General features: G+C 37.3%; 2 protein-coding genes across 3 annotated transcripts in view; one reads left to right on the top strand and one right to left on the bottom strand.

Annotated features, from left to right (window-relative positions):
* nbeal2 (neurobeachin-like 2) overlaps window positions 1-4,436 on the bottom strand; it is a 67,911-nt gene extending 63,475 nt beyond the window's left edge. Inside the window, exons 1-2 of one of the 2 annotated variants that reach the window (XM_055209682.2) lie at window positions 4,240-4,436; window positions 4,064-4,159 (exon numbers count right to left, since the gene is read on the bottom strand). In XM_055209682.2, the coding sequence (XP_055065657.2) occupies window positions 4,064-4,114 (51 nt within the window). In that variant the 5' untranslated portion in view covers window positions 4,115-4,159; window positions 4,240-4,436. Of the gene's footprint in view, window positions 1-4,063 lie in introns of both variants that reach the window. The other variant, XM_055209684.2, reaches the window with a different exon arrangement.
* A 1,420-nt stretch (window positions 4,437-5,856) lies between these two features.
* On the top strand, window positions 5,857-16,810 carry ccdc12 (coiled-coil domain containing 12). Its single transcript, XM_073871972.1, has 7 exons — window positions 5,857-6,017; window positions 7,207-7,279; window positions 13,049-13,132; window positions 13,917-13,974; window positions 14,096-14,130; window positions 14,237-14,313; window positions 16,476-16,810. The coding sequence occupies exons 1-7, from the start codon at window positions 5,933-5,935 to the stop codon at window positions 16,553-16,555; spliced, it is 492 nt and encodes a 163-aa protein (XP_073728073.1). The 5' UTR covers window positions 5,857-5,932; the 3' UTR covers window positions 16,556-16,810.
* The last annotated feature ends 172 nt before the right edge of the window (window positions 16,811-16,982 follow it).

The following is a 16,982-nucleotide window of genomic DNA, read 5'->3' as shown; positions in this document are numbered from 1 at the left end:
CCTCCCATGCAAAACACGTGCATTCACGTAAGACTAAGATAAAATAAAAGCCACCTGTACGCAATCATTTTTCCTAAACGTGATGTAAATCCCTAAAACTAGACCTACTGGTACATGACAAAGCAACACAATGGCAGTTCAAAGAAGGTGGGTGATGTTGTTCTACCACTATCTACACAAGGACTCTCGTCCTATTGTGACAATACTCTGGATCTATTCAGATCAACAGGGAGGTTTGTTGTCTGTCAAAACATCCACACCTGCCAACTCAGTCACCTCCTCGGAGATACATGCGTGAGGAACAACCAACTAGCAAACAGATAAATAGTAATGTAACGTTATATGTATGACTGATGTAGCCTAACAAATCTGTTTGTCGCTTTCTCATAATGGTAATTCAGCGAAGAGATAAACTGGTCCAGCAGGTTTGACACAAAGTTACAGTAGATGACAGTACGTGAGTTGTCTTAGGATTAATTGAAAATTGTCTCATTAAAGAAATTGAAAGAAACTTTTCCATTAAAGGAAATTGGAAGTCATTCCACATCACATTACCTATATCACATAAGTCAAACAGACCACTTTTACTGAGCTTTTCTAACGTTTGAAAGCTTGTGGCAGTATAAAATCACAATTAAAAATTTCTATATGGAAAACAGAAGCTCCTTTTACATTTTATTGGCGAAAGAAATACATTTGATCAATTCATCAATCAATTAATTTAATTAAAAACATCAACAATTCATTTACATTTATTTATTTATCACTGATGATGATTTTTATACTGTTACAAAACTGCACAGTATGCACTGCAAACGCTGCAAAAAAATTTTTATTGAATGCAACCTCTGACTAAGAATGAATTACTTTGCACTTTTATTTTGGAATTTTAAGAGCAATAAACATATATTGCAATGTTAAGAAATTCATGTTTTTTTTTCATTCAGATATGTAAATCAACATGTATAAATTGCTATCAGTTAATTAAAGGTGCAGTGTGTAATTTTTAAAAAGGATCTCTTGACAGAAATGCAATATAATATACAAAACTACATTACCATGGGTATATAAAAACCCCTTTATAATGAATCGTTATGTTTTATTACCTTAGAATGAGATGTTTTTATCTACATGGCAAGGGTCCCCTTACGTGGAAAGCGCCATTTTGTACCACTACGTTACTACAGAAGCCCTAAACGGACAAATTTTTTGTCTCCGACGATGACATGTTTTTCCGGTGGCGGCTACTCTAGCTTCTCTATGCATTTCAAAAGCAAGGGGTGAGCAGTGGGCTGAGCCATTGGTTGCAATTCGTAACCTTATCACTAAATGGCGCTAAAATGTACACACTGCACCTTTAATGGGGAGATAATCAAGAATCAAAATCGAATCGGACTGAAAAACGAAAATCGTTAGATTAAATCGTTAAACCGATGCATTGAAAAAAATAATCGCTAGATTAATCGTTTATCCCTGCCCTAAGTGTGACATCACATTGCTAAAATAATCAGTCTGATGAGAATACTTTGCTTTAATAGAGATTAAAAAAGAAACGGTAAATTTTTTTTATTGTAGGGTGGTTGTGTTCACACACTGCCAAAATACACGTATGTGGATTTTGTATAATAAGTGTCCTTTTAACATTTTGCCTAAAGAGTCATTCTTTCAATATCCAATTTAACCTATAAAACATTTTTAAATACTGCCCACTTATATATACCACAGTAAACACAATGGCCTTTCATTATGTCAGATTTTTTGAGAATTTACATTGTCAACCTCCAACATACAAAAATCCCCCCCTCCCACATACGTTCTTTATATTTAAAATCTCTTCCTCAATAAGGCTTTGGGATGAAGGTGCGCAGTATAACACCATGAGTCTGACAACTCAAAAACAGGTTGTTCTGGAAGGTTACCAATGGTAGCAACCATGACAGGAAGTGGTTTTATCACATCAGTGTTGTCCTCTAAACAGCACACTCAAGAGGAAGTGGTCTGACAACATTGCTCTCGCAGCCAAACGAAATAAAGGCTGGCATAACATTACAGTACAGCAAGGAATGACGTGACATTAAACGTAGCTGCGATCGCGGGGACAGGGTGTTCAGTTTAATGCTGGGCGGCCACATCATCACGCATTTTAATTATAGCTTTGATCAATTAAAATGTCTTGTTTAAGCTCACATTTGAGTTCAATTCCTCGAAGATGAATCAGTGATGTCACTGTAATTATACTAAAAAAATTAAGACAGTGTACGGCACACTGTCAAAACAAGCTTCACATGGGACTGCATTATGCAGTCAAGCCCACTCAAATCATCAGCATAATGGGTGAGGAGAGGAGAAATTTAAATGTTTTTTTTTTAAATCGAGTGTTTTAAAACGCAGTACACTGTAACCCCATGAGAAGTGCAGAGGAATCTTATCAAATTAAGATCTCTCAGCAGACAGTAGCCAGCAGAGACATAAAAATGGGTGTTCCAAAAGATTCAAAACATTGGAATGCATTGTGCTGTCAACCGTGCCGGGAAAAACAAACCCAGAAACATGGGTGTGCAAAATTACACACATTACATTAGGGCACATCAAACTGCACAATGGTGCCGTTTATCAATGCTTCAGTGAAAATTACAAATGTGTAATTATGGAGAAAGAGGCAGATCCATGTTTCTACTGCAACAACTTACTAGAACAGGTTCATCTTTGGTGCAGATATACATGTGCACATATTTACAGATAAATGCATTGCATTTGAATTGCAATTGGATGCATATATATATTTTACATATATATGAAACATTTGCGAGCTTTCTTAAGAATTTTGTGACCAGATTGGAATGTTACTGCATCATTTATATCTGCTATCTATTCTATACAATACATTGAAGCAATGCATGCCGCAAATTGCAACAGTGATCTGTAAGCATCCTTTATGTTGACCCCGATGCTTCTTGTATCCTGCACCTGCTGTTGTGGTTGCCATGGTGGCCATTTATAAAGGACACTTGGTGTAGTGAGGCAGTACAGCTGACTTCAGCTGATGGCCTGTAAAGTGGCGATCATGAGAGTTTTGAGATCATGTTGAAAACATAGCTGCTGTTCTACAATTAATTTATACAATTAATCTCTCACAAAAATGTGCAAACAACTTCTTTATGCACCACTAGAGGGGGTTAAACATATTAATTAATATTAATGAATTCCAATTTATTATTTATAAGTGGCCTGAATAAAAAGAATTCCTTCAACATCAAACACAATGCATGATTTATGTTTCTCAACCAGGGGTCCGGGGCCCACTAGGGGGCGTCAACAAACTTCCAAAGGGGCTCAACATTATTTTACACATGACAAAACAAGCAATAAAATACAGCAAATACAAATGAATATACTTTTTAAGCATCTCTAGAAAATATTACTATTGAAATTGGGCGGGGCTTCCAATACTGTGTACCACGGAGAAGTCATAAGGATGATACACTGATATACACTTTAAACAAGTTTCTTTTGAAGATAAACCATAAATAATATAATAAGTGTATAATCACTTTGTATGTGTTTTATCTATTTAGGTCCAAAACTCACAATCTTACCATTTATTTTATGTAGATATTTAAAGAGACTGCCCATATCAATAATGCAGAAGCGTGCAGGAAGTGGCAGTACCTGACTCGTACAGGTAAAGTAAACATTTAACCTTCAGTGTGCTGCTGAATATATTAAACATAACCCTGATCCGGGATCATTAACCTTGTCACTATAGCTAAAATATCCTATCACCACAATTCTCAATCACAATATAAAAATTCACTGATAAGATATAAGCGCGCCTGTGATGTTTTCATATCACGTACGTGCACGCGCAACCTTCCCAAAATAATTTGAAACGCACTTCCTGAAACACTCTCAACGCAAACGGGCAAAACGTAAATAGAGAATTGCTTGCTTTATGCAGCATGCGATATTTTGGCAGATGCTAGTGTCAAGTTTTTGTGGCAGCTGATCGGGTCAATGTAAACTCCAACAGGTGTCGTGCGGTTGCCATCGCTGTGTGACTCACCTTAGTGTAGTATAACATCCACAGCTCATACAGTCTGTCTTTGGAAGCCATTCTTCCTCGTATTCCTTCCTCTCACGCGTTAATTAAACCATCCGACTGTACATCCAGAGGAAAACAAGTGTTTAAGATCCCGGGAATACTGAGAAACCGCATGTTGCTGTACAGATGTCCATTACCTGGTTGCCAGGCGCTCCCAAAGTTGCATGTCCTTTTAGATGGCGAGTGGTTCAAAATGGTAAATCCGAAATAAGGAAATCTACAGAAACATTTGGAAATATTGCAGATTAGGCGCTGTGTGAGTGTTGGAGGAATTCACGGGGAGTTAAACGCACTTGTCTGAGCACGTATAACCCTGCACGCGCTCCATTCCCCTCCTCTCGTGTGATACAGTGGCAGTAGAGAGCAAAGCCAACCAAGATACCGGGAGGAGTTCAGTTCAGCCTCAAAACTGGATTGATGGAGAAGCTGCTTAGAGCATCTTAAGAAAAATACTGTATAAGAAAATATTGCATAAGAAATTACTATACTGTACTGTTTTGGAGGGATAGACATTTGAGTTAGGCTATATTCATTTGAATTTAAATGCTGTACACACTATAGGATATTGATGGCTTTGTTTATATCTCAGTGTGTTGCCTTTTTTATTTAATGTCTGTTTCTCATTCTATGCTGAATCACAGCTAGGATTTGTTTTATTTTTATTATGGGCATCATGGTTACCACCACAAAAAGTTGTAGATCTTTTCTAATACACACTTATGCTTAAAACTTGTTATGACTCAACTAGTCTGACTCAGGATTTTGTGAGTAAAATTACACTACTTTACTTTCAAAATCCTTCAGGATCTGTAATATGCTCATTGGATACCTTGTAGACCCATGCAAACACAATGCAAATGAAGTGTTTTTGTTGTTGTTGAATGACCTCATTCAGTAGTCTGGCTTACGCTATGTCTGTATTCTGTCACATTTTCAATCTGTCACATAATTTCTTCTTAGGGATCAATTTGGTTTTTGCTGTACTGAATTAACAGTAGCTATTATTTTGTAATAAATTAATTTGCATCAAAATGTCCAGCTTTTATTTAATATTTCTCATCTGTGATAGGTGGGAAGGGGTCATAAGACACCATTTGTATGTATGCCATTATTGTGAATCTTTGACACCGTGGCCAGCACTGGTCAATGGGAAGAGGATGGACCTACAGGCAGCTGTATTGCCATGGCAATGCCCTACATTCCTCTACATGTCATGTCCAGGGTGTTTGTGGGTCTGTTTTGAGAACTTTTGTGGGATGGGTTTATTTTCTATTCAAATGAGTTATGCATTCTGTAATTTATTTTTTGTTTAACTTCTTTTTAACGTTAAATAAATTTTAATACTCAAAAACCATCTAGTAAATACAAAAAGTACTTGAATAATTATAAGAATTATTATTTTTATTATTATTATTATATAATAAGATTTGCTATATAAAACGTATTCGTCCAATTATGTACATTCCAATCATGTAAATAGCATCATTTTATAACTAGCCTTGTTTGTGTACCATATGTTCGCTTTAGATTATTACAGTATTCATTAATAGTAATAATGAATATTGATAAGCTACTTAAAACGTCTAATTATGTAAACATCACTAGTGCTGTTTGTGTTGATGTATTATTACTATTTACTATTACAATACAACTACAAATTTATTATAAATACAAAAAAATCATATTATTTACTTTTATTTTAACTATTTATTTCATCGCTGGGTGTTCAGACAAAATCGATGTTTTCGGGGCTCTACCAGTAAAAGCCCTGAACAGACCTCATAATCGATTTCAGAGTTAGCGATCTGTTATCCATGCTTTAATTTTACAATGGAGAAGCCTGTTGGTGCTTTACAAGAGCAAGCTTTAAAAAGAAAGGAAAGATTAAAAGCGTTACGAGATCGGCAGCTTCAAGTGAGTAGTGTAATACATTTCGTTAAGACACTGGAAGAAAGATGTTTGCTTATGGCTAACTTGTAGTTAGCCTGTTAGCAAAACAGTAAATCAGTCCACATTGTGCGAACTATGGGATTACCGCGTTCAAATATAAGTGACATATTCTTATATTTTTAGCTATTAGAGTTTTTGGAGGACTCCTTTAAATTATTTATTGCGCTCTGAATGTATTTTGTTGTTGGGTGATGTGTGACGGAAATATCACAATTTATAGCCTACTATTTAAGTAATACTTGAAACATGACCGTGTGTAACCTCGCTGGCCAAATAAACTATCAGACTTAACAAAAGACTTTAAAAAAATACGTATTTGACTGCTGAAAAACAATGTACATTAATGCAGGTTGTACTTGTAATGCAATGCATGAGTAAAACTTGTAGGTGCCACCCAAGGGCGTAGATTTGGTGTGAACCTTTGAACATGAGCGAGGAAATGCTCTTCAGTTCTAATCTTTGCGTTACATGCAGTGGATCAAGCTTATCTCGTTTGTAACCTGAACATTCCTTTAACCCTGCTTGGATATCTGACATATGATTAGGGTTGGGTGAAATCGACCCAAAGTTCATATCTTGATATTTTTGGGATGGGTAGCAGACCGGTGTATGATAAAAATCTCAGTATTCTCTTCAAAGTGAAAACATTTATATGCATGCATATTAAAGCCTCATGTTATTTGCCACAAACACCTTTATTAAACCAGTCAGTGTATGGTGGAAATAAAATCCTTTACCTGTTTAAAAATATAAGGAAGCACAACATGCAAGCTGGTCAGAAAGCTTACGTCTGACCTCTCAATGTACATTTCTGTCAAAGCTTCTGTTGCATAGGTAAGGGTCATATCAGCCCATACCGATTTAGATGGTATTGTCTCATCTCATCCTGTATCCCACTGGGAAAAAATACCGATTATATATTACCAAAACTCAATATACTGCCCATTCATGATCCATTGTAGGTAGAAATGTTATTAGCTTTCATTAATCTTCATCATTTATCTTCATAATTCATCAGTTGTCAACACCCACACTGAAAAAATGTATGACTTGAATGCACTGTTAGTCGCTTTGGATAAAACTGTCTGGCAAATGCATAAACGTGAATTTGCTTTTGTCTCATTGCACATGTTAATTGTTTATTCAACTACAAGGCCGAGCACCAGATGATGGAGAGCCTGAAAGCAAAAGAGCCCTAGAGGAGTCTGAAGCAGAGGCGAGACACAGGTAACTAAATTTGAAGTCTGATGTCATGTATATTACACAAAAGGTCATGGGTTTGTTTGAGGAAGCACACTTATACTGATAAAGAATGTAGTACACTGTAAGTCGCTTTGGATAAAAGCATCTGCCATATGAAAGAACTATATAAATGTATACTGCACCAAACGAACCAGTGTTATTTTAGGTTCCAGCATTTAGGATCTAGTTGAATAGACAATAAATAACAAAGTACGTCTTTGTTTATTTGAGTGTTGTAAGGGGAAAGGTCTCTGTTTCTCCCCGGCTCTATTTTAAACTCAAGGCCTCCACTTCGTCACTTTTTTCCATTGTTTACTTTTATATTCACAGAGCCCTTGTGCTTTCCTGGAGCTCAAGAGCTGTTTGTCATTGACAGTCGTTGAAAGGTTTCGAGACAATCGCCACCCAATATCTGTTCTTTCTCCTTTATTACTTGTTAAGAGCTTTTTGTAACATCTGTGGAGCGGAGGTTTTGTCTTTTGTTAGAGGAGGCTTCTGTACTGGAGGTGAAATTGGAGGTTGTCTGAAACGGAATGTTTAAAGGTGTGTCGTCTGCAAGCATTTCAAATTAAAACTGTGAGGCAGCTCGGATTGCAAACAATGAGACCGGTAATATTGTAATACGCCGCCCAGAAAGCTTGAATGACACCTCCCATGCTGTCATACCTGATGAAATAACTACTTATCTTATAGAGTTTTTAGGGCAAGAAATAGAAAAGAAAGCATAGATAATTTGATGAATTTGATATAAAGTGATTTTTGTTTATAATTTTATATTAAAAGTTGTACAAAATTGTTCTTTTAGCTCTTTTGCCAGAATATTGCAATAGCAGCTCAAAGGTTGTGGGTTTGATTGCCAGGGAGCACACATACTGATAAAAAAATTTACGTTTTGGAAGGATCTTTTGACAGAAATGCAATATAATACGTATATAATACGTAACTATATTATCAGTCGTGTATAAAGACCTTAAAAAATTAACTGTATTGTTTTTATTACCCTAGAATACCATACTTTCCGGACTATAAGCCGCACCGGAGTATAAGCCGTATCATTTAAAAAATGCGTCATTAAGACGAAATTACATATTTAAGTCACAGTGGACTATACGTCGCGTTTATTTAGAAAATTATTTCACAAAATCCAATCACGAAGAACAGACATTTAATCTGGAAAGGCAAGTTATTCAACTAAACAATAGCAGACAGAACAACAGCCTGAATAGTCTGTACGTAATATTATCAGTTTTTAAACGATAAACCAGAACTTACCTGGAAGGTTGAATAGGCTAAATTAATCGAACAAGCCAACTAGCGTGAAGTTCGCATACTCGTCATTCCACATTACAGAATCCATTGAATTACATAAATACAGAAGCAGCATATAGCGGACTCTCGCGGCTGTAGAACGGTAATGTTGTCTCTTGCCTCATAAATGTCAAAATTAATTCATACTGACTTACAAGGCGCACCTGACTATACGACGCAGCACCAGCACCAGTTTCTTAAGTAGCCCTAAATGGACAAACTGGTCACTACGTTGTCTCAGACGATGACATGTTTGTCATGTGGTGGCTACCATAGCTTCAATTCAGACTGTTTCATTGGATGCACGCGTGTTATCAGGGTTATGCGCCTGAACCGAAGTTAACTTCCGGTTTGTATTTAATTCGATCTGGCTAGTGGCTAAACTGATCTCTGTAACAAGTAACTTGTTGAAAATAAAATGTTTTGGTTTACTAAAAACTAGGGCTGACAACAAGCATGGATTTTAACTGTGTGGAGAGGTTTGGAAGCCAGGCAAGAATTCAAGGATCTGTAGCTAACATTGTGTACATTAATTTTACACATTAGGTATGATATATGAACAAAGGTAATTTACTTGTCATTTATTTCCCTTGGTATCAGAATAAAACTACTGTAAAAGGACTCTGTTGTTATTGATTCTTTGTGGAAGTCTACAGGAAGTTGCGTTTAGTCCACAAAAGCAGTTTGTTTATGTTGTTGCTGCTAAAAATGTCTACGCGTTTCAAGCAGGAGGGGTGAGCTGTGGACTTTAGCTCGCCAACAGGTTTTGAGAAATCGCCGACAAATGCCTGAAATCGCAGGCATATTGTTGCTCATTCACGTGCGTGACAATCGCACAGTGTGAACTGTCAAAGACGCAATCTAAGAGAATCGCTGATGAGTCACAGACACCCGTGAGATATCTGGCATGCTAAAATCATGCCGTGTGAAATGGGTTCTGTTCTAACTGAAAATAACATCGGCAATGACCTACAGCCAATGAAAGAGCAACATACAGGCCAGCTGGAAGTTCGGAGATGAGTCTCCCCAACCATTTTCTTCTTCATAATCTTCTTTTCTTTTTGCTGCAAATGAGCGCACATGCAATTTGTATGGCAAGCTTCTTGCAGGCTAACATTTTTAATAATAATCCGATGTCTCATGCGAGAACTCCGGTCTAGCAAGCATGACCGCTTTGTTTCCTTGTCACTTCTCGCGTGCGTTTGGTTGTGAGCCGTAGTTTGCAGACCAAGACAAAGTTGTCGGCGTTTCTTCCTATGGTAGTTATGCAGTGTGAAAAGATCTGTAACCCGATTAATTTGAAAATCGTGTAGTCTGTTGGTTGCAATTCAAAGTATGCTTAAAATCTGCACAGTGGACCTTTAAAGGGAAACTTTACCCGTTGGGAACATAAATCTTTATTGGAAGTGGGTCATATTTGTAGTCAAAATGTAACCTAAATTTAGAATTTGGTGCCTATTTGACAGAGAAAGACAGAACGTGACTTTAGGGCACATTTGTATGGAAAACTACAACTCCCACAATGCATAGCTCTTTAAGCCACTCCCATTAATCAGAACACCGCTCAGATGTATGCTATTGTGTACACATGCCACGTTAGTATAAGAAAGAAAATATAAACATTTTATAGTCAGACTTCCGTTTATCCCTGCAGACTTTGGCTGTCGCTTTCAGTTTAGGGATCTAAAATATGTATCCAGGATGCTGCTGTCCATATACTGTACAAAGCTTGCGTGGTTGGTTCACCACACAAACGAATTGTGTAGTAGGAGCAGGCTTCACTCAGTTTCTTTTTTTTTTTTTGAGAGAGAGTTCTTGGGCAAATGTTAAACAATCCCAAAGAAGTAGAAAATGCCGCATCCTGCACACAAACGCGTCCACCGAACAATATGTTAACTTCACAGACGCGCCTTGGCTCAGCGCCTGTGCTCGTGAGCCGAAACGCATCGTGCAACAAACACAACAAAGCACGTCATGCAACAAAGTACCTTTCTTCCCCGGGACCATTCACCACACAATTCGTCCATATCCTGATCTGATGCAGAAATTTCTTATAGAAGGTTCAAAGCGAGAGTACAAGCACTACTAATCCGTCCAAGCTTGTGCCAGTTCGTGCTTCTCTACGCAGCTCTTCACCGTATTGGGGCTCATAGAGGTAGCCACGAACAGCGGTATAGAGCATCACGCCTGCAAAATTACCCTTTTCCATATCATTTTGATTACCGTCCACTATTATTGTTACATGAAGCCTGGCTCGCTCCACAACGCCTGTGAGCTTAGCTTCCAAAAAGATGGCGGCTGTATTGTTTCTTTTCGGGTATGTTCGTGTCCCACCCATAGCCCCCACCTTGGAAAAGTGAGGAATGAGTGTCTGTAGTCTTTCACTCTCGACAAAGATATAGCACTTCCTTCTTTCAATGACGCAAAATGACGATTTTTACATCATTGAAAGAAGGAAGTGCAACAATAAAATATGTATTTCTCTCGTCTCAGGGGAAACTGAGGGAATAATGCATGACCAATTATTATATAAAAATAACTTCTTGCTACCCTGTTTCAGAAACCTACCATGATTACATTTTATTGCGCATTAAATGTTATTCCTTGTTGGTCTTCAGGCCAAATAAGAGTTTTACTGGGCAGCTTTGTGCCTTTAAGCTGTCAAAATACTGAAGTGAGGTGAGGCAGATATTGAATGTCTTCTCAGAAAGCAGCTTTTGAATGAAGCTCAGCCTTTCCCATGAGACAGACCGAAAAAAGTCAATAGTGACGGATTAAAAAAAAAGTTGAACTTGACTTCTAATTTTTTACTTTTAACCTCAACACCTTCACTGCAATATAGCATCCAATATACAGACTACTTCGTATTCATTTTTGTGTGTGTGAGTTTTGTCCGCATTCAGAATTTAATGTACCACTTCTAACAGTTATATGATGAATGAAGCCCAGCGGTCTCATTTGTTATTTGACAGTATGAGAGAAAACTATCAAGGCCTTCAATTCATTTTCCTCCATCTGTGCACTTCAAAAACACAACAGCTTTTCCCTTGAGCATTAATCTGCTCTCTCTGTATGTGATTCAATTAGAAAACAGGATACTGCTTCAGCCAACTCGCCCATAACCTCGGCCGTAGAGTTTATTCGAAGGTTTTAAACACTCAAGAGTTTGACAAACGGCTGTTGACATTCCACAAGCGTCGGATTGTTCGGCTGGAGAGGCAGTGGTCCTGCATTGTTCCAGCAGGTGGTCAGGAAGTCTCTTTAGGAAAACTCTACAAGGAGGTGTTCCCAAGTTTAAAATTGGGCGACACGTTTAAGTGTTTTCCAATACCTTCACTGTGAGGTTGTAATATTTTGAACTGCCTTGCGGGGCTTTGACAGGGCTGGCTGCGAAATTCAATATTGTTCTGATGTCAGGCCTTTGTGTTTTTTGACATGTTGTTTCAACTACCTTACGCTTTTTTGGAAAACCCTACACCCAGGACTTTTGAAAACGGATGACTCTTGAGTGACTCAAGTAGCAACAATCTGATTTGTCCCAGCCCATCTAAAAATGCGACAAATGTGGGCCTGCCAAAGCCCCGTCCTCGAAAACGAAATTGGCACACATCTCTCAGGAGACCGACTGATGAAAATTCATTTTTAGTACCCCTATAGGATAGTTTAAAGACACTTCATGCCCATCTCCTGTTGATCAGACAGACTGTGAAGAACCCATTTGTGGTTCTCTGGAGATTCGGCCACAGACATTGCTGTAACTTTCAAAGCTGTTAATAGTCGTACCAGTTGAGAGATGACAGTTGACAGAATTGGACTTGTTTCAACCCCCATCAGCTGGGAGGTCTCTAGACGCGTCCCATTGCACAGGTGCTACATGATAATTCGCCTGTGCCTCAAAGATGAAGGGAAGCTTTGTGCACATGGTGAGTGAATGTTCTCTCTAGATGCCACCACAGGCTGCTTTCATTGCTCGGGTAACACCAGCTGCTCATTGTACAAACTGAATGTGTTTAGCTGCGCTGCCACCTGCTGGTTAATGGGGTTGTTGCTTGTGTGTATGGTTAGATTCGTTTTCCTGTCACCAATCTAATCTAAACACAGGACATGATCTAATCCTATAAAATGTTTGCATGAGGGATGGTAAACATTTGCATACATTTATGCCTTCGGCAGACGCTTTTATCCAAAGCGACCTACAGTGCATTACAACGTATACATTTTATCAACGTGTGTTCGAAACCAGGACCTTTTGCGCTGCCAACACAATGCTTTATCACTGAGCTATACTGCAGCATGGTTAAAAGTTGGTGTAATGGTGTAAATGTTTCTACAGTATTGAAAGATCTTGTTTTCACCACCACTATAAATGAACAATAGGTTATGTGGTGGCAAATTATATCATGCTAATAGTTCTTAGATTATCAGATGTATTCATGAATTTTCCAGAGAGCTGAAGTTGAGAAATTACACCCCGGAGGACGAGGAGCTGAAGGAGAGACAGGTGCCCAAAGCAAAACCTGCTTCAGTTGAAGGCACCTCTGGCTTACCTGCACAAGATTAATTTCTTCCCTGTAAAAACATCATGTAAATTTACATTTATATGATTCGTGGAAACAGATTTTAAAAAATGAAACAATAATTTAAAAAATGTAGTTTATTACTGTTCTCATAAAGGTGTATTTATTTAAGTTTACTAACAGATGCTATTGCCAGAATGCTAATGGCTGCACCTTTAAATCATATTAGGGATGCACCGATAGGATTTTTTGGGCCGATACGATTCCGATTTAAACAGACAACTTCTGGCCGATGCCGATATTAAACACTTGTATATAATACTATACAGTTGGTCTATTAGCTAGTTTATTTCTGCATCAAATTATTTTTACTGAACATGGATTGGATCTAATTAACATTCAACTGACCAACATAATAAGAGAGGCACAAATTAAGCTAAAACAAATATAATAAGACAGCATGACAACCTTCAAAGGTGGTTTTTGCTATTCAGCATTTATTTTATTAACAACATCAACTCATTTTTTTACATATAATGGATTTCTTTATGCAGTTTATTAATAAACAATCGGTATCGGCCTTTCTCGTGCTATTGCCGATATGCCGATGGTTTCAAATTCATCTAAAATCGGCCGATAAATATCGGTGGCCGATACATCGGTGCATCACTAAATCATATATTTGGATTTTCAGTCTGAACAGCCTGGCTCTTGATGTTTAGGTAATTGTCGTGTTGCGTAATAGGGCTGTAACAGGTGATCTGGTGTTGAGCCCTGTTTTATATCCCTACAGTTGAGGACAAGGTCAAAGACCAGCTGGAAGCTGCAAACCCAGAGCCTGTGATCGAGGAAGTGGTGAGTGGATTCTCCTCTCAGTCCAAAGTCTTAGATTTCAAACATGCCGTGTACTGGCAACATGTTCGTTTACTTGGCTTTCATTTTAGAGAAACTAATAAATCAATATTTTTTCCCCCAGGATCTGGCCAATCTTGCCCCTAGAAAACCAGACTGGTATTTGCTTTACTTTTTTTATCGCTATATGATGGCCTACTGTATGTAGTTAATTAAAAACATGTCCGAGATAAACTCAAAATGATGTATTTTGTATTTGTAAAAGGGATCTGAAGAGGGACGTTGCCAAAAAGCTTGAGAAATTAGAGAGGCGAACACAGAAAGCCATTGCTGAACTTATACGTGAGTATAATATGGCACGTCTGTCTGTCTGTCTGTCTATTTAGATTGTTATATGTGAGATGAATACTTTGGTTGAGTAAGCTACTGAAACTAAAGCTGTGAAATCAGTTTGTAATGGGCTCAGGTTGGGCTTCATGTGAGGCTAATTGCTGTGTGTGTTACAAAAGCTCAGGAGATCTGAAACCTCCTGATGACGTCACAGATGGTGTTCCTGTCTCTGTGGCCCTGTCCCAAATGGGTCCCAAAGCTCTCATGGTGATGTCATGCAATGTTAGGTTGTCAGGTTGAATGTGTAGTCCACAATGCTTCGGTTTTGCATCCATGAGCTTGGTAAACATGCATATGGAGGGCACAGTCGTGAGCTCTCTTCTGAAACTTAAAATGATAAATGGGACAGCCTACGGTCTTGTGACATTCACAGGCATGCGTATATGGCAGCTGTTGCAAGTCTGCAAGACCACAAGTGTGCCATTTGGGACTGGGCCCATATTTTTATGGTATAAAAAACAGTAAATAATACATTTTTGACTCCCCTCCCTTCCCTTATAAGGCAAATTGTGAAGCACAAGCTTGTTTTTAAATTTGCTGTACAAATAAATTAAAGTTGAAGTTGCTCTACATTTTCATTTTTAAAAAGCTAAAAACAAAAATCACAACTTAAAATATAACCTTAAACTTGAAGCTTTATTATTATTATTATTATTATTATTATCATTATTATTATTATTATATTATTATTATTATTTATTATTATTATTATTATTATTATTTACATAATAAAAGTCAAACGCTTATTATACTTAAAGGTATAATATGGAAGAGTTTTGCATTAAAATGTCCAATAACTAGCACAGTGTTATATATTTGTGTACATAGTCACACTTATGAAATTTGGCTGAGGGTTAATTGTTTAATAAATTGTGACGATTATGACAATAAATTGCCTGTTTTTGTTTGTTCATGAAATAATTTTCACACGTTGTGATTATTTAAATTAAATTTTTTGCCATATTTACCTGGCAAATATTAACACACATAACACATATTTAAAAGTAATTGTTTAATGAATATATCTTTCAAAAACTGAAAAAAAAACTTGCCTAAATTTGGAATTGCTGTTTGGGAAATGTATGTTTTACCTGACAATTCATACTGCTTGCGGTATATAAGTTTTGCAGCATTTCTTTAAATGCTGTTTGTCCACTGTATTAAATGGCTTTGCAATGTATCATGTTACATTGTCAGTCAAGGAGAGTCATTTGATACCTACCCAGTCTCACAAAGTTTCGTGATATAGTCACGTATTTTTTTGATTCTTTTTTCGTGCTATTATCATGAAATTTCGTGTTTTTTTGTGATCGTATAACGAATTCCTGTTTTCGTGTGATTATCACGTACTGGTTACTCGACTGTTTTGTCCTATTTTTAAACCATTGTCGTTTAGGGTTAGATTTTGTGCTTGCATTAGAATGTAACTTTATATATTTATATATAATATTTTTTATGATTTATTTTTTTATATTTAGCCTTGCGTTATGGTTAGAGTTGGGTTTGGTTAGGGATGTCATTTTATGTAAATCTAACCCTAAACCGAAGCGACAATGGTAAGAAAATAGGACAAAACAGTCGAGTTACCAATACGTGATAATCACACGAAAACAGGAATTCGTTATACGATCACGAAAGAACACGAATTTCGTGATAGTGGCACGAAAAAAGAATCAAAAAAATACGTGACTATAACGAAATTTCTTGAGACTGGGCTGTAGATAGAGTCTCGTTTATACAGGCGCTGCAGCTCCCCCTTGTGTTTTTTAGAGAGATTTGCAATCATTGCGGTGATCTGAAATCATTGCGATGAGGTCAAACAATTGCGATGAGATGATTATTTAATCATTGTGACAGCCCTATGTACATTATCGTGTTATATAATGTTTTCAATGATGTCAAAGTCAATGGTGTCATTTTTACAACATCATCAAGATATATTGTTACATTACATTAAATTTTTTGCCTTTAAACTATCATTAATTTTGCTGTGGTTTACCCAAGTTAGTCTTTCAGATTAAACTAATGCAAAGTGTTTGGACCAAATAATCAGAAGCAAAGGAATGACGAAATGTACTCGGGTGTGTCTTTACATCTCATGTCTGATTTGACAGGTGAGCGGCTGAAGGGCAGTGAGGAAGAGCTGGCAGGGGCGGTTGGAGCAGTTGGTATAGAAGAAGGAGACTCAGACTGACTGTGATGAAGAATCCCACACGACAGATTTTTTTAGAGGTCTATTTTTTCAAACACAGCAGTGTCAAAGCAGCAGACAGCATGTGTTTACACACAAACCATGTAGTATGTGTCTGTTAAAGAGAATGAGGTGCAGAAAAAAATGAAATACAGGTGTTTTTGATTTTTCTTTGTGTACTGCGCAGCAAACTGTATAAAGTCTTTCTTTTTTATTTTTTGTTGTTGTTTATATAAGTAAACAAACTTTTTTCCTAAATGGACTCGGTCTTATTTCTGTCTCTCGGGCCCTTGTGATGCAAAAAACATCAGCGGTCTTTTTATAAACAAGCACAAGATGAATGGTGATAACTTACTTAATTCACCTTGTTTTATTTAAAGGCAGTGTGCATGAACTCTGAAAGCCAATGTTGACATCTGAAATCACCTAA

This window comes from Misgurnus anguillicaudatus, chromosome 10, assembly GCF_027580225.2.
Source record: "Misgurnus anguillicaudatus chromosome 10, ASM2758022v2, whole genome shotgun sequence".
In the NCBI taxonomy this organism is placed as follows: domain Eukaryota; kingdom Metazoa; phylum Chordata; class Actinopteri; order Cypriniformes; family Cobitidae; genus Misgurnus; species Misgurnus anguillicaudatus.
Note: the sequence above shows the minus strand (reverse complement) of the source record. Positions and strands in the feature narration are given on the sequence as shown.

Coding starts and splice junctions, on each gene's coding strand:
- ccdc12 (XM_073871972.1), top strand. CDS start 5,933: ATGGAGAAGCCTGTTGGTGCTTTACAAGAGCAAGCTTTAAAAAGAAAG. Junction 13,975..14,095: donor AGCCTGTGATCGAGGAAGTG/GTGAGTGGATTC, acceptor TTTTTCCCCCAG/GATCTGGCCAATCTTGCCCC. Junction 14,131..14,236: donor GCCCCTAGAAAACCAGACTG/GTATTTGCTTTA, acceptor TATTTGTAAAAG/GGATCTGAAGAGGGACGTTG.